At 42.3% G+C, this 18,195-nt stretch overlaps 1 protein-coding gene across 3 annotated transcripts in view; it reads right to left on the bottom strand.

Annotated features, from left to right (window-relative positions):
• Nucleotides 1-3,069: 3,069 nt before the first annotated feature.
• Nucleotides 3,070-18,195, bottom strand: part of LOC121288830 (E3 ubiquitin-protein ligase RING2) — a 60,751-nt gene continuing 45,625 nt past the window's right edge. For 2 of the 3 annotated variants that reach the window (XM_041207598.1, XM_041207600.1), the window contains exons 5-8: nt 15,005-15,283; nt 13,247-13,303; nt 7,287-7,458; nt 3,070-4,151 (exon numbers count right to left, since the gene is read on the bottom strand). In XM_041207598.1, coding sequence (XP_041063532.1) covers nt 4,050-4,151; nt 7,287-7,458; nt 13,247-13,303; nt 15,005-15,283 — 610 coding nt within the window. In that variant the 3' untranslated portion in view covers nt 3,070-4,049. The remainder of the gene's footprint in view (nt 4,152-7,286; nt 7,459-13,246; nt 13,304-15,004; nt 15,284-18,195) is intronic. The other variant, XM_041207599.1, reaches the window with a different exon arrangement.

Raw genomic sequence — 18,195 nt, 5'->3', positions numbered from 1 at the left:
TCATCACGGTTTTACATTTGAAAATGACCATAGTCTTTAATTTCATTACATCTGCTATGCAGGCTTGGACCACTGTAAATCTTCGCTTCTCATGTTGAGTGGTTTTCAACATTTTTGAACTTCTCCATTCCACAGTTTGGTTGCTAGGCATATTGAAATTCATAGGCATTTCCATCCATGTTATTGGTGTGATATAATGGGTATTTGTGTTTTTGCCAATGTACAATGAAGAATTGCTGGAAACTGGTAATTTTGGCATTGACATCTTTTGGTAATCTCGGAGCAATTTTGGTTTTCTGCCGTAACATCGGACATTTTCATTCCATAAAGTGGCTACACCAACTAGTTGTTATTCTGAAATATTTGCTGGACTTGGGGTTTTATTTGGCTCACTTAAGAGCATATATATGCATTGTATTTCCATTGACAATGTAACCATTCTGATGATTTTCGAGGATCCATTCTGATACATGCTTCTCAAGATCAGGTCAGTGGCTGGTCCCTATTCTCACGGCACATTTGATCTTGGGCATCTTCTTCAGCGCAGATTCCTTTTTCCTTTCTCGCACCAGTTTTTCCACAAACGCTGAATTCCTTTGCTGCAGCAGTTATTTGATAAGTTAGCAAATGTTACAACTTTTAGGTTGAAACCAGCTTCATATTTCATTCTTTTTGCAAGAGGGTCCATTTCTGTGGTTTGCCAAGCACAGTCTGCTGTGTGGTTGTGTCTTAAATGCCAGCATATCTTCTTGGCAATAAGGCCCATATTGCGTGTTGATCCTGTGCACTGACTTAAGGTGAAACACACGTTCGAAGTGAAAAATTGAGGCCAACTCCTAATGCTAGTATAGTGATTCTTAGCAGAAAAGGAGGGCAACATATGCACCGAATACAGGCCTAAACATGATTTTTGGTGCTGTATGCTGGCTCGACATACATGCCACAATCTACACCATCCCTTTGATTTGCTTTGTGTGTGTCCTTGATATGCTCTGGCCAAATGTCTTTGTCATGATCTCTCTTGGTCTATTTCTACTCTTTGGTGTCTGGTGTTCTCTACCCCCCCACCTCCCCTGTAAGTTATTCAGTATCTGTTTCTCTATTTTCTGATTTCTTCCCTTGTTTTTCTGTACTTGCTGGCATCATTTCTGGTCCTAATTTCTGAGTCTTTGGCAACATCTGTGAAATTGTGTGTGAGGTTTCGTGCCACCTCTTGCCCTTGGACCAGGATGCTGGAAGTAGGTGGAAGTAAACACCTATTGAATATATTTAAGGCTGGGATAGATAGATTTTTGGTCTCAGGGGATCAAGGGAGTGGGTGGGAAAGTGGAGTTGAAGTCCAAGAGCAGGTTCAACGGGCCATATGGTCTACTGCTCCTATTTCTCGTGTTCTTGTGACCTCAACTTGGACAAATAGGTAGATTTTAATAAGTGTCTTACAAGTAGGAAAGTTAGAGAAGCAAGAGATTCAGGGAAGGAATTCCAAAACTTAGAGCCGAGGCAGCTGAAGGCATGGCCACCTATGGTAAAATGATTAAAGCCTATTAAACTAAAACCTACATATTTAACAAATATCTTTTGTCGATTGATAGTTCTTTTAAAATCTTAAGTAATATCTCAATTAAATGCAGAAATAAGTAGGGAAATTAACCATCTTTTTAAAAGTGTTCCATTTCTACTTTAGAAATTTCTGTACAGCATATTCGAAAGAAAAAGGAAAGACAAATCTAATTATTCCCCAATTGGAAAACACAACTTCCAATACATACAATTTTCATCTCCAAATGGTGGAATGATACAGTAAAGATTGTCAGTGCCAGCATACTGTAAACTCTGTTTTCTCTACACCTGACTATTTATCACATGGAGAATTCCTCACCTTAAGACCACTTAAGTTTAACACCAATAGAAGGGAAAAATGTGGATAGCAAGTTATGCATTGGCAAATGGTTAAGAACAAATGACCCGTTTTCCTTCTTAATTGTGGATTTTTGAAAAGGTTTCTGCATGTATAAATAAGTAGACAACAAATAAGAAATTTTGAAGCTCCCTGGTTCCAGCATGTTGTCACTCTGTCATGCTTTATACTCAGAACACTTAGCCACAATAACTGAGACTTCCGAACTAACACTTGAGAAGCCATGACTGCAGGTGTTGTTTGCATTTTAAAGCTTTCAGCAACCAAAGTAACAGCTCACTATTTACAGCGAGAGGCTATTAAAATGTCAGGAAATCAGCCAAATATAAAAGGAAATGTCAATAACCAGACCAAAAATAGCATGGTGCAAATAACTCATTATAATGCTGAGGTAGGGACAGGAAGTGGTAGGCCTTTTTCCCCAAGTTAAAGTTGTATTTTCTCCATAGTTTAATATGGAATTTCTATAAAAGGAAGATCCTTCAGAAATCCATGAAATATTGTTAAGTCCATCATGCATTTTGAATACAGGGTTGCCAATTTTCACTCATTCGTTTTATGATGATGTTTAGCCAGGTGGAGCCTCGCAATCCCTTTGGCGTTCACAATGAAGTCTGACATGTGATATCCCAAAACAGGCTTGCATATTTCATTGAGGTGTTTTGTGATCATAATTGTTGAAGTTTATAAAAGGATCCTTCTATTGCACAAAATAATGACCCAGCTCTTTTTTTATCAAGTTTTGAGCACATACACTGTCCTTAATTTGTGAACTTAATAGAAGTTTAAGAAGTGCAATTTGAGATAATTTCGAAACATGTTTCTGAAGCAGCTTCAAAACAGGGCCTAAAAATAGAATACTGCAGATGCTGAGAATCTGAAATCAAAACAGAACATGTTAGAAATATTCAACAGGTCTGGCAACATCTGTGGAGAGGGAAAAACAGAAGTAACGTTTTGGGTTGATGGCCTATCAGAGTATTTCCAGTATTTTCTGTTATTAGTTAAGAACGTTTAATGCCTGGTACTGCTACAAATAGCATCTAAATTCAAATACTATATTATTTTAAATTATTCAAGAACATACTAGAATTGCTTACCCCCTCACTCATAAATGTTCTTGTGTTCTCTAATAATTACTGCAATTATTATTCAAGCAAAGAAACAGAATTATTTAATTTCAATTTGATGGTAACAGTGTACAAATAAGTAGTAGATGCCCAGGTACAGTATAGTTTCACGGTACAACTACCAGAACTTGATTGACAACATAAATACCCATACTCATGAAAAAAAGATTTTTTTTAAAGAAAGACACTGAAAATATATTTATCTGTGTTTGCAATGCCTTGGTGTCCTGTAGCACTTCATTTTGGAATAGTAGAAGTTTGTTTAAAACCATAGCTTTGCAACATTAAAGGACACTTACCTTCAAATTAAATACTTAGTTTCCCTCCCAATAACTTAGTGGATTAATACACTATATAACATGGCCCCAGGTTCAATCCACAGCCAGAGCATAGCTTGGGCTGTGACAATTAGCCTTAGCCCCTTGGGTTAGAGGGAGGAACTCTGGGATATTCTCACTTTCTTCCATTGCCAGCCCGTCAACACTCACTGCCCTTATTCTCATACGAAGAACGGTCACTTAAGTGAGGGTTGGAGGGTTGCTATTGTACCGTACTCCACCTCCCATTGACACTTTCGGGGGAACACAGGGGTGCAAGAAAATGTTATTTTCAACAAAAATAAGTTTGTTAAATGTGAAATTAGGCCTTTGCCAATAGGTTTGCAAGAAATTCATAGCAACCAAAAAAACACATATCTACTGCCTGTGATGCCAAGAAACTGAGAAGCAACACTCTACAAACTTCTATTTCCTGAATTCCAGGTGGTATCCACAATATCATGATCAGATAAGAAAATCCATTGGGACACTGTCCTCTTGCCCAAGCCTGTGATGTTTCAGTTGTGAATTTGTGAAGTCACAGATCTGTAAATCTGAACATGTGACAAGTTTTTATTCAATGGAACATCTCACGATACTGGTTGCTGTTGTGTGGAAGACAAATATGTCACAACCATCAAAAGCACGTTCTTCATTTATTTGGCACGGATCTTATGCCAATGCCTATTTGTGTTCCTTAGTTGGTGCATAATATAGTTCCATAGGTTTGTTCACCTTCCAGTATTTCTCACTAACGAGCTCCAGGGAAAAAGAACCATTCAGCAACTAGAAAGAAACAAAACAACAGTAAATTTCACAAATCCTTTACGAAGAGTCACAGCCCTCACCAGCAACTGGCACAAGGACCACAGTTGAAAAAAACATTATAAAGCATCTCCATCTGCTTAGGTTTACTGTTGTTTTTTTTCATTGACATCAATAATGCATTCAATAACATTCAATAGGTAGGAGGCTGAATCCAGCCTGGCACTGACAGAGCAGCAGGTCTGCTGAAGACACTAGATGAGGAAAAGATGGTCTCAAATACCTAGGATCTGTTATGCTAACCTGAGAAAAGAGATGGGGCCTCAACTTAATGTCACATTCAAAAGACGATGCCCCCCCCCCCCCCCCCGCCAACGGTGGAGCACTCCCTTAAATGTGCACTAAAGTATCAGCCTAGATTGTGGAGTGGGACTTAAACCTATGACTTTCTGACTCAGAGGTGGTACGACTACCACTGAGCTAAGGTTTTAAATTCTATTGTAAAACCCCTTTGGCTGGTGATGAATTAATACTGTGACATAAACTCAGGATCACGGTCAATTGCTGAAGTGTCGTACAAGACACTTTTACTGGCTTACTAAACCAAGCAATGGCATGACTGTGTTGAAGCAATGTTAGTTGTACATCTGATTAAAATAGATTGAAAACTAACATTATTAGAAGTAAGTCTCTGAATCAAAGCGAGCACGAAGGACTCCAGTTATTGCTGAGTTAAATGACCTCAGTGGGAGCTCCATAATATGCATTTTTCTGCAACTACACATACTGTGTAGACTCAGGTGAAGTCTTTTATTGCCCTTTATAAAACCATGTATTTTTATATGGTCAACATTTTTTTCCCACAACTGACTCATTTTTTGGTTACCAGCTGCCCTACAATTTCTTTTCCCTTTCTAAACTGAAGTGTAACATTTGCCACCCGCCAGTTCTTTGGCAAAAATCCTGTTTCCAAAATTGTTAGTATTATGGTTAGTCTGTTTGCTTTCTCCTCCCCAGTATTCTGAGAAAAAAATCCTCTGACCCTAGTGACTTTTCAAATTTTACTCCCAATATAATTTTGATAGTTTTTTTAAAAAATATTTATCTCCAGCTCTTCCATATCCTCCCAAGATGCTCCTACAGTCTCACTTTAAACTTTTGCTGCAAAAGCTATGGCAAAACACGTAAAAGAATGGGTTATATTTTTCAAATATGGCTTAAATCCTTCTGATGCACAGCCATATTGTTACAAAAAAAGACTTGAACATCTGAAACATCATAGGCTAGCAGCTAAAGGATCTCAAAACCAAATCCCAGTCTCAATGATCCTTTCAACCTGCTTGTTGCTGGGAATACTCTTCAGTTCACTGCTGAGGATCCCAGATGAGTTTTATAGAACAGGCTCACAACTAGCATGGGTCATTGCTAAAGAGGAGCTGCTCTTAAAAAAATGTAGTCATGTGAAACACTGGTACTGCTTTGCTGTGGCTCGTAATGATCAGAGTTGTCAAAAAAAATCCTATTCTCATCACAATAACTGCATTATGTTTTTCCTGAGGAAACACATCAAGATAAAGAAAACCTAAATGGTATACGTGAACATCTTTGGCTAAGACTTCCTAGGCTGCTGGTACGCTATGAATTTGGTCACACATTTATGTTGAAGCTGTCCTCTTTAGCTTCCACAAAAACTTCCTTGTCCCCTACCCCGACCACCCATGTAACTGGCTGCCACTTTAGGCTAAGCCCAGAAGTTTGGAACCTTTTCATTCCTCACAGTGGAACTCAGCTTTGTTTCTCACATCCAGTTTGCTAGCAGGCCCGCTTTCCTTCACCTCTGAAAGATCTTTCAGGTCCACCCTATCTGCCCCCAAAATTTTAACTCTTACACCTCATCAACTAGAAGTTGCAATTCACCAATGTTCTCCATGCCTCCCTGCTTTCAATTCCCATCCAGAATACCTTAGCCCACATTCTTTCTTTTACCAAGGCCCACAACCTTTGCCAAATTCCACTGGTCCCCTGACCTTCACTGATTTGTAATTAAGATCTTCATCTTCAACTCCCTCAGTGGCCATAACCCTCCCTAGCTCTGTGATCTCCTCCAGGTGTGCAGCCTTTGCATGCCTTCTGCTTCTCTAGCACTGATAGGTTTCTCATTCTCCACTCCCTCTGCTTTTCATTCTCCACTCCCTCTGCTGCAACCACTCTGTCCATTATCCCCACAGCCTCTGAAACTCCCTTAAAATCTCTGTTTGTGAGCTCTTGCTCTCTGGTGTCAAAAGACTCCTTCTCTTCAGTCGTTCTTTCACCTTTGCTCCACTCTGGTTCTTTGGTGATAAGATGCCAAACAGGTGGTATAAAATGAATGGAAACCACCTGTCAGTTGAAGTGCCCCACAGTACACATCCCTTCAAACCACAGAAAATGAGGCTCTAACTTGCATGTTCAAGTTTCTTCAAATATGATGTAATGTCTGGAGTCAACACAAGATGCAATAGCTCACGTTAACCTTGTTAATGGGTTAAGCACCTCACAAACTGCCCAATTACCTGAGCGGACCACTTTCCTGGGCTAAAAAAGGCATACATTAGTAAATTGTTCATTCTGTTCACTGGGAAATCAAGCTGAAGACCATCTGAAACATTGCAAGCTAAGTTTTCTACGAATGCACGTATCCTTTGAGTTGTGGAAGAAATGGGATGTCAGGTAAATACAATGCGCTGGGAATGAGTGAATGACTTGTTTCACTTCAATCACAATGCCAGCCCTGTATAACTGTGGGAAGTGAAGTAACCAATGTTAAGAAGGCTAAAATGACAATGTTTCCTGTATACAGGTACAGAACCATGTCTGGAGAGACACATTCTAAACCAAAGCTAACTGTAAATATCAACATTTAAAAAGCTGGATGGTGCACTTTAGTGAGAACGTGTGTAATTTTTTTCAGTCTAGGAAAATCATCTCCAATCACTCATCATTGTGAAATCACTTGATGGAAATACAACTTGAATTTCTCCAGAGATGGAAACCTTAACCTACCTTTCTCTTTCAAATGCTAACCTTCTCTGTATTCCCAATGCTTGTGGGGCTTTCTTTTTGATCTGAAATAAACTGCAGTTAAGTCATCCGCTGAAAAGCAATGCAGCTACTTACAGTGAATTGGCCGTTCACCGTTGCAATGTAAATGGTGTATTGCTTCTCACTGACTGTTTCCACATTCATTGGATTCGCTTCTTCATTTTTCCTGAGCTCTTCTAGGGCTAATCTCATAGCCAAGTACTTGGACAGATGGTCAACAGTGGCATTTCCTGTTGTTTTTATATACCTATTAGACCAGAAAATAAGAAAGAAAAATATGAGACATGGAGTCATACACTAAGCTTCTCCCTACAACCTCCTCAATCTTAAAGGGAATGTGGGGGATAAATTCATAACATGGTGTATTGTTAGAGTTCACATGAAGCATCCATACAGGAACTTGTGGAAAGACTATGATTTGCCTTCCCTTCCCTCTCCCCACACACTTCACATGTTCTAAGACTTGTAAATGTCAGGAATGTGCTATTGGATTAGATTTTCTAACTATAAACAATGTACTTAACATCTTTCATGATATTTGCTCAAGTATCAATTAACAATATTAATTATAACAACAGAGCTGCAAGGGCCCAAGATTTCCCCTTCCCAAATGGAGAATATGGTAAAAGTGGAAGCAATTTTTACATGTAAATTTAAATAGCTTTTAAGAACACATTAATAAGGCTTTAGACCATCTCAGTGAGTTAATTCAGTGAGTGGTTCAGTTTAGGAAGGTCTGATTTAATCCTTGATTTGTGTTAGCTAACTTCAGCTTAGGCTCCAGTACACTAGATTGAAAAGGTAAAAAATCAGTCAGGGTTCCCGTTACCAAATACTGTCCCGCAACACCTGCGGGAAACATGTGTGTGGTCACTGGGTGAGGAGAGGATCAGCTCCTGAGGCCTTGAGTGGTCAAAAAGATAGTTTTGGAAACATTGTCACACCCTTGGGGAGAGGAAAGGAGGAAAATGTGGTGGAGAAACAAATTTATATGTGAAAAGTATTGAACAATTGTGGCTTATTGCCTTATGACAGCAACTGCACGTAACCAACTTGATGGGCAGAATTTTACCCTTGGTGTGCGAGATCAGTGGGGGCAGTCGGGAAGCCGACCACCGCCCATGAAAGGCAGTGCGGCCTGGGAATGAGCGCAAAGGGGCGGGTGGGGGCATGATGTCCACCAGATCCAATGGTGACCAGGCAGCCGATTCAAATGCAGCCTCAGCAGCCCCTGGAAAGCTGCCACCGAAGGAAGCGTTGCGAATGGAAACCATAGCGGGTGGGCATGGTAGGCAGGAGTGCAGCCCAGTGGGGCAGTCGGCCCGGCGTTCTTTGGGGGAGGTGGCAGCATGGAGAGAAACCCTTGTCCCCAGGGATGACCGAGGAGAGAGAGAGAGAGGGGGGGGGGGGGGGTGCCTCACCCCCACCCCCAAGGTAGTGAGGTGCACATTTGGCCAGTGCCAGAGGCACTTCAATAATCTCCTGCGATTGGGAAGGGTGAGTACCGTGTTGGCATGGGTCGCTTTGCTGAACAGTTAAGAGCTGCCCATTCCCCCATGGGCCTAAGCGGTGTTAGAGTGAGGGTGCCAAATGTCAATGAGGCAGGAGCTGGCCAAGGGGGTGAGCCCTGGCTGCTTGGACTGAGTGCTTTGCGGCTCCAGGGTCATGAATCAGCTGAGCCCTGCGAGGTGTTCCTCAGTTGGGATTGGCCAGGCTGCAATGGCGACACAGGTAGAGAGTGGACTAATCAATGCTCTTCTGCGCTTTCAGGGGAAAACGTCCCATAACAATGCTGAGAGGTCGTGGACTGGCGGGGAACCCACACACCACCTAATCCTCATAATACAAGCAGGAGGCCCTGGAGCTGGAGAGGCCCCATGCATCTCGGTCAAGCGGCCGCTTTGAGGTTGGGGTGCCAGAGGAAGGTAAGAGTGTAGTGCACTGAGGTGAGAATGTCGTTTTTTGCTACCATTCCACTGTAATCTCTATATTGATGTGAGCCTGGAACCTGGAAGCCCCGTTAACAATTGAAAGACTAGGGCACCATGATGCAAATCTCTGTCGCATCAGGGTGCCAGGCATGCACAGTGACAGTTTCATGACTTAAACTAATGACATGTCCTTCTTCTCCCTTTTAGGCTCACTAGCAGTTCATTAGCCTGAAGGCCCACCCCTGACCCCTGAGGACCACCATACACCTGCGTCACAACCTCTCTATCGAGCAGGCACCAGCGCAGATACCAGTGCCTCGGTGGGTATAACATTGCCGTGTAGTCTATTGGTGCACATTGGTGAAGGCACTTCACACTCGCTTGAGGTGCAGGTGAAGACAGAGAGTGCCCAGGACGTTGGCAGTCGGAGGACAGCTGGGACCAGGATAATGCTCAGTTGGTGGCTGATGATGTGCCTCTGGAGTCATCCCTGAGGCAGCAGATGCTGGACATCCAGCAGGATGTGCGAGAGATACATGAGGGTATGTGTGCCATGGTGTCCATGGTGGAGGAGTCTATGCAGAGCCTAAGCATTGTGTTGGCCCTCATGGCCGAGCGCAATGCCTTCTCCATGGAGAGAGGCTCCTCCAGGGACTCAGTCAGGGGTTCCTGAGGATGCGCTCGGACCTGCAAGCCCTCACACTGGCAATGACCTCTGCTGATCAGTGTCAGTGTGGGCACCCAGTATCCTAGCTAGGTACCCGTCCATCAATGGTGAGCAGGGAGGTCCAAAGCGACCTGACATTGGCACACGAGTTGCCTGTCGTCTCTGTGGGTGCCTCTCAGGGCGCTCCAGATGACAGCAGAAGCTCCTCCACTCCTCTGCCAGTGACCGTGACATCCGATGAGACTGCAGCAACTGGGGAGGTGCCAGCCATGGCACTGGTCGTTCCCTCCCAGTCAGGGCCAGCATAGGCTCCACAGGTCAGAGGATGCCCTCCAAGGTCATCAAGGCCAACAAGACAGCAGAGTCAGCAGGCTGTCTCCAATGCCAGTGACAGTGAGGGGGGAGCACCTAAACGTAGCACCCGCAAGCGAAAACTTAAAGCACCTAAAGCACAACACAGCCTTATCACGGGTGATATTTGGTTCCCAAATTTTTTTCTTTTTAATGGTGTGATGGAAAACACCGGTTCATGTTAATTTCTGCAATGTTTCACATTCACAAGTAAATGATATATGTTATTTTATGCAACTGGCCTCTTTATGCTTCATTTGTTCTGTAGGTGCAGGGTAGGCCATGATATTATGATGGACTTGTGTCTCCTGAAACTTCATTGCAAAGGCACAGAGTGTATGTTGTTGACCAAGGAACTGGTCCCATCAGGGATCAACTATGGAACCTGCAGCCCTGGCATGTAGTGGTTGTACTTATTTGGTAGGCTAGCTGAAGGGGCATTGGATTAAAACATCCCTGGTGTCCCTGCCTCTCTGTAGGTTACCCAGGTCTGCATCTATGCCCTCAGCGTTCTCCTCACCGTGCTTGTCCTCACTACTGTACTCATTGTCTGTTGCCTGTGCAGCTGCGTCAATACCATCTTCCTCCACTGGGTTTCCCCCTTGCCAATGCCAGAATGTGGAGAGCACAGCATGCACCCACTATCAGTGACACAGAATCTGGGGGGTATTGCAGTGCACCCCCTGAACGGTTCAGGTATCAGAAGGGCATCTTGAGAAGACCTATGGCTCCCTCTACTGCTGCCCTTGTGGAGGCGTGGCACCTATTGTACTGCTACTCAGCCTCTGTTCTTCAGTAGTGGAGAGGCGTCATGAGCCTCCTTTTGAGGGGATAGCCCTTGTCACCCAGCAGCCATCCATCCAGTCAGGCTGGAGCACTGAAGAGCCCTGGCACCTGGGAGTGCCTGAGGATGTAGGCATCTTGGGAGCTGCCAGGGTACCTTGCACAGACTTGTAGAATCAGCATCCTGTGATCACACACTATCTGTAGATTCATGGAGTGGAAGCCCTTCCTGTTGACAAAGGCACCGGGCTCACCTGTTGGCCCCCTGATGGTCATATGTGCGGAGTCTATTGCACCCTGGACACGGGGGAACCCACCAATCATTGCGAAGCCTCTGATTCACTCTGCCTAGCTGGCCTCGTCTGTATAGTAATGAATGAAAGTCAATGCACTTTGAACAGAGCGTCTTTCACCAGTTTGACGCCACTATGGACAGCTGATTGGGACACTCCACAAAGATCCCCCACCCCGGAAAGAGCCGGAGGCATAGAAGTTGAGGGCCACCATGACCTTCAGTGCCACTGGCATGGGGTGTCCACCCACACAGTTAGAGCTGATCTCAGGGCCGATCTTCTGACCGATGGAGGTCACTGTCTCCCTTGAGAGGCAGAGCCTCCTTCGGCAGTGCACCTCAGACATATTGAGGTAGCTGCATTGCTGCCTGGCAACAAGATAGTGGCGTCTTCTGCTGCCCCTTCCACTTTGGACTTCCTGTTGGCCCTGTGTCCCTTGTGCCTGCACCTCTCCTCCCACAGGTGGCTCCCCTGGAAGCTGAATAGGGACACCTGGCCTCCTCCCCCTTCTGGCCCTCTCTTCCTCCTCAGAGGAGGTGTCTCCAGCGGAGACCACAATTCCCATTACCAAGGTAAGGGAAGGCCACCTGATACCTGGAAGGCCCCATGCAGTGTGAATCCTCCGGGCACCTTGAAAACAACAGTTGAGCTCTGAACTGAAGCCTCTAAAATATCTAAATGCAGCTCTGAAGCGAAATGAAGCTGTCCAGTTCACAGAAGCAACCAACAGCAAATGATATCCTAAATTCATCACTAAACACTTTGACAAAGCCACTGACCCCTTTTATCATGCCCGTGGGTGAGGTTTTGCAATATGTGGCCTGCCCGCCTGCCCATTTTGCCCGTGTGAGGGCCTAAAAATCGCACAAGCTTCATAAAGTCAGAGGCAATTGGTGTCTCAAGGGCCTTAATTAATGACGGGTGCGCCTCCGTCTCCATCGTACGCCGGCCTAGTGAAATATCACGAGAATGTGTTTTGACGTCGGCATGTTTGGTGACGTTAACGCACTTCATTTAATGCTTGAGTGGGCTGGGCACACGCCCGCCGCCAAGCCCAAAATTCCGCTCTACAGGAGTTATTAGACAGACTTATTCCAGTTCCTACTCAATGGTTTGAGAGCCTATTATGCACAACATTTCTTGCCTTGACAAGACTTAACATCATTGACAGCTCTCTTTTTGTTTCAGAGTTTGAAAATTCCACAGGCCCGGACTCCACTCTGCTCTGTGCTTAGGTTTTCTTTATCATAGGCAACACCTGTAGCACTCAATCTGTTATCACTTCACTAGCCACTGTGAATTATGCCACAATTTGATTGCACTGCCTTTGCTGAAATACAAATACCTATGTAATAATAGGTCAAATATATCTCAGCATCATCTGCAAGAGGTCTTGTCTGATGGCTGAGTGAGCAAATGCTCAATCACAAATGGTTTGTTCCCTGGGCTAGGCAGGGTTTGATGACCTCAGTGGAGACAACAAAAAGATCTGCATGTAGGGATGTCAGGATCTATATCAAAAGCAGTTCTCCATCTCAAAACTCACTGTTTTAGATTCAGAAGAAGAATGATCATTTGGCCTAGAGGAGTGATTTAAAAATATATACATGACCACAGGTCCGAAAGAACTGGAAAAGCAAGAGGCCCGACAATGGATTTTTTTCAGTCCTGGCTGGATTTGATCAGGGAATTTCATCCAGAGCTGTTGTCATTGCCACTGGTGATACAGTTACTGGGATTCAAATCCATCGGTCTCATATAAACACTTCCAGGTTACCAGTAAATCAGCAGATCTGCACCATACTGACCACATGCTAAAATTGAGTACTGACTGTCATGTGTAAACTGGTCACACAGTGCTTTAACATTTCTGGCACCATTCAGTTTGCAATTGACAGTGTAGACTCAAGAGTGTCCGTGAATCAAAATGAAGCGGATTCTCCCAGACCTCCGTTTGTAGGTGGTCTGTTACTGGTTTGTGGAGAAACCGGTTGCAGTGAAACTGCTTACCGCTTTCTCGACACCGGTGTGCGCCCCACAATCCTCTGGACACCAACCGTGACCTGCCTTGGTTAAAAGAGAAAAACATTTAGAGTCATAGAACAGGTAGCTCTTAATTGGTAGCATGCTCTATATTAATGATCACCTTCACTATATAGAAAATATCAGCACCATTAAACTTGCAGAATATAATGTCACCACTTCCAGGTACAGCTTCTAACTCTCTCAAATCTCTGGTACACATGTTTAAAGCAATGCGCGTTTCCTTACCCTTCCATCCTCAGTTTTCTCCAATTTTCTCTCCTTTCCTGAAAGCACTGGAACACATTAAGAATGGGGTCAATGTTCTGGCAGTACCTCCAGTACCTGAGTCAAATAGTCAGTCATTCTTCATGAGTGACTCTAGATAGTGAGGGATGGTGGGATATTCAGTCACAAAGACCATCACAGCTGAACCCAAACATGTTCACATGTGTAACTTCCAGGAAGAGTCAATAAACAACCATCAAGAGAGGAAACTTTGGCTGATCTTTTTCATTTCCCTATCCCAGAGTCACCAAGACCAAGAGCAGTGCTTCAACTGATGTCTTGGCAAAGGTCAGCTAACTCAGCATAGGCTAATAGTGGACTTTATAATAGTCAAAATGGACATCACAACTCCATTCATGTCACACTGCTTCAAGACTGAATACATTGTATCATAGAAATTAAGAGGTCTTTCAGCTCATTCTGCCTGTACTGGCTCTTTGAAAGAACAGTAGCACTTGTTATCACAATGCCATAACCCTGAAATTTCTCATTCTCAAGTATCTGTCCAAATCCTTTTTCAAATTAATCATCTTCCACCACCCCAGGTGGGGTGTTCCAGATCCTGACAACTCAGTGAAAAAGTCTCATCACCCCTCCAGATCTTTGGCCAATGATTTTCAATCTCTGACCTTTACATTTTCTCTATCCACTTTGTCAATACCTCTCAATCTTGTAAACCAACGATAACTGTCCTAACTTTTCCAAACATTCCTCATAAGTTAAGTCCCTCAACTCTGGTAACATTCTGGTAAGCCATTTCTGCACTCTTTTTGAGACCTATATAGCTTTCCCAAAACATGGTACCCAGAATTATCCACAATTATCCACTTGAGGCCTAGCCAGTGATTTATAAAGTTCTAGCATGGTCTCTTTGCTTTCATATTCTGTTCAGCTATTTTTAAAACTAAGTAACCCAAATGTTCTTTGCACCACCTTGTAAACTTGCCTTGCCACTTTTAAGATTTGTGCATATGGACACCATATGCTCATCTACACTTCCCAAAAATCACACCATTAAGTATAATGTCTTTCCATGTTATTCCTCCCAAAGTGCTTGTCCACATTGAACTCCATTGAGCGCCATGCTTCTACCCATTTCACCATTATGTCTGTCATCCTGAAGCCTGTAGTTTAATATTTAAAGTTTCTGCAAGTTTAAATACAAAAATTGCAAACCGTTTTGCTTTTGCACTGGAGCACTTGAACCTGTGGTCTTATTCGTGACACTGCTGTTGATTTGAAGGCTGCGAGGCGATCGTAGGCCTTCAATTTCTATGGTCTTAATGAAGTATCATTCCAGGAATGTTAATTTTTCTCTCTCTTTTTCAGATACTGACTTGACCTGACACATATTTCCAGAAATTTTTGTTTTTGTTATCAGCATTCGGTTTTCCTTTAAAAAAAAATTCTGAATTCTTCTGGTCTGGTGAATAACATTAATCCTTCTCACCTACATACCTGGTCTGTGCTGTTTCATCTTTCTCCATTAGCGTAGGATGAGGCCTGAAGACCAGTTCAATTTCATTGGTTCCATCAGTCACTGGATCAGGATCACCTGTCCCATTTTCATTTGTGGTGTCAAGGTCTGGACCCGAATCATCTGACGTCTTAGCACGTTTTTGACTTGGTCCTGCCTCCTGGTTGCTATGCGTGGAGGCATTACTGCAATGTGAACTATCCCCATTGTCTTCTGCTCCACTGCCATTCTCAGCCTGATGTTTTCTCACCCTCTGCGCTCTGTACCAATCAGACAAAATTCAATATGTTGGTATTAAACCGGTAAGAAAAATGTAAATGAAATGGCACTTTTGATTCATTTGGGAGATGTTGCTGCAAAGCAGAATACAAATCAACTGGTTATGTTGTTCTTATGACAGTTTAATGTATTTGAATAGTCAATGAATCAAACGTTTAATCACTAATAGAAATGGTTGGCAAAGGCGCTAAAATATTTAGTTCTTCAACAGTCTTGATGTATTTTTTGTTACAATGAAGCTTATGGATGCAAACTCTTCTCATTAAACACCAATGCAGTTATTAATGGTTTATGTACCTGAACTGTATTCTATGATTCCTCCTCACAATCAGAATAGTTTAATGGCTTTCAGGCCTTAAAAAGGCCTACACCCTGAGAAAACACCCTGAGGATTAAAACCTTCTACCAACATCTAAATTCCTAAATTACCAAAATAATGAAATGAAATTTGAATCATTTTTCCAAATGAGTAATTAAAATTCTTATTGGGCTTTACACCTCCTGTGATTTTCATCCTGAATAAAAATCATGTTTCTTTATTTTCACTGCATTCATGTTAATCAAGTACAAGTACTATTAAGGGCTTAGTATCTGAATAATTTTTGATGATAATTTATTGAAATAACCATATGACCTTGGCGTCAGTCTTAATTCAGCACTCTTGCTGCTGAGTCAGAAACTTGTGTGTTCAATGTAAAAACATTTTATATAAAAATGTTAAAATCCCACAAAAAAAGCTTTGATTGGTCAGTTAAAATATTGTTATGCCTTTGAAATTTGTCACATAGGAACTTTAAAGTAAGCTTTTTAAAAAAGATCTTTGTGAAGGATTGACAATATCTAAAATGCAAGTTTTTCATATGAGAGAAAAACAAATGGAATGTCTTTGGGAAAAAAATCAATGATTGCCTTATTATATTAGCCCTTAATTTCTTAATTGATTAATGCATCTAACATTGCAACAGGATCTAAATCTGCCTATGACATATTTTGGCTATCTCCACCTATCACTGGCCCTCTATCCAGCTCTACCCTCCCCCTCCTCTCCTCCCCCTTAAACCAGCTTATATTTCACCTCTTTTCTATTTTTACTTAGTTCTGTTGAAGAGTCATACGGACTCAAAAGGTTAACTGTGCTCCTCTCTGCAGATGCTGCCAGACCTGTTGAGTTTTTCCAGGTATTTTCATTTTTGTTTAGGATCTAAATCACATTCTTTTAATTATTTCTCTTCCAATCTGGTTATTTATTCTTGCTTCTCCAATTACGTCACTTGTTGCATTCTGTGCGCACTCTTAGGCCACTGGTACTTTAAACTCATTCTGTCCAGATTGCAGCACCAACATGAGCAGCAGCTACAATATTGAAACAGCTATTGCTCACAAGTCAGGTTTGTGGTTTTTCGTTTCTGCCAATGGAGTTCCCCTGTAGTGCCTGGAAAAATGGACCAGCAGTGCAAAAAGCTGTTCATGCTCACATGAAGTGGTGACAAAAGACCACATTTATGTTTGCCTCTGGAGGTCTCTTGGAGACTCCGTTGTCTCAGTATCTCACGTATATTACGACGCTTCCTCTGATGGCACAGCTATAATATAACATGCAGCTTAGGGACTTATATAATTAGTGGTATAAAACAGGTTTTTCCAAACAATACTGTAGTGTACTTACATGCAGTAATAAAGACATGCTAGTTTGTTATCACTGTTAATCAGCTGTACTAAATGGCCAGTACTGAATTTTCTTAACAGGAACTTGCTGATGTTTATTAAATCATTCCAAAGCATTCCCGTTAAGCAATGCTGATCAATATTGACTTAAGTGTGCTCACAATTGTGTTAGAAAACAATGAATCCTTTAAAGAATTACACCTATTAACTGGGCCATTAATACTAATTAAAGTTCAGCTGTAATAAGTGAGCTCACTCTAATATTGCATAATCATAGATTTTAGCAAGCAGCCTTAAGGGGTTCTAATGAATGCAAAGGAAGTGTTTTGAAAAGGATGCTGTTCCTTTACATCAATATTTCAAGCTTTTACTTCAATACTTCTGAACTCTGCTGTGTTTTAAAGAGCCTGGCTTTCAAAACCCAAACTAGAGAGGGTAAGGTTGGAGTTACTGCAGTCTTTAGTCACTATATATATTGTGGGGCTAAATGGCATACTCCTGTTCCTATGTACTTTTCTCCTAACTGCTACCCTCGAACCCATTTAATATACAATTCTTAGACACAATCCCTGAGTTGGAGAATAAATGAAAAAAAGTATCACAGCTCATATGTTTTTCCATATTAGCTGATCAGCGTATTCCTCCAACTGTAATATGTAAAACACAAAAGCAATCAGAAGTCGCAGGGTAATTTTATAGGTCTGAATTTTATAGCCCTTCCTGGGGCCAGGATTTTACGGTCCTGCCAAACTCAATGGGCTTTTGAATGGCTCGCTGCACTTTACAGCCTCTGCCGCAACGGGACTGTAAAATTCTGCCCTGAATAGAGTCATAGAGTTTTACAGCACAGAAAAAGGCCCTTTGGCCCATCGAGTCTGCACCAGTCAAATAAGTACCTAACTATTCTAATCCCATTTTCCTGCACAAGGCCCATAACCTTGTATGCCATGGAATTGCAAGTGCACATCCAAATATTTCTTCAATGTTATGAGGGTTTCTGCCTCTACCACCCTTTCAGGCAGTTTTTTAATTTTGTGAGTAAATATGTGAGTATTTTTTTTATTATGAGAGTAATAAATAGTTTTAGAATAGTTGAATATGTTTATTTCTTTGGTGGAGGGATTTGCTTCTGTAAATGTTGTGTCACTTCTTCCCTCTGTTAAAAGTAGAGACTCAGCTGCTACTGGGTCACATATCATGCATTCCCCCTCCAACTCCATCCCTCTCC

The sequence above is a fragment of the Carcharodon carcharias genome, chromosome 16, assembly GCF_017639515.1.
Source record: "Carcharodon carcharias isolate sCarCar2 chromosome 16, sCarCar2.pri, whole genome shotgun sequence".
Classification (NCBI taxonomy): Eukaryota; Metazoa; Chordata; class Chondrichthyes; order Lamniformes; family Lamnidae; genus Carcharodon; species Carcharodon carcharias.
The sequence above is the reverse complement of the archived record's forward strand: the minus strand, read 5'-3'. Positions and strand labels throughout refer to the sequence as shown.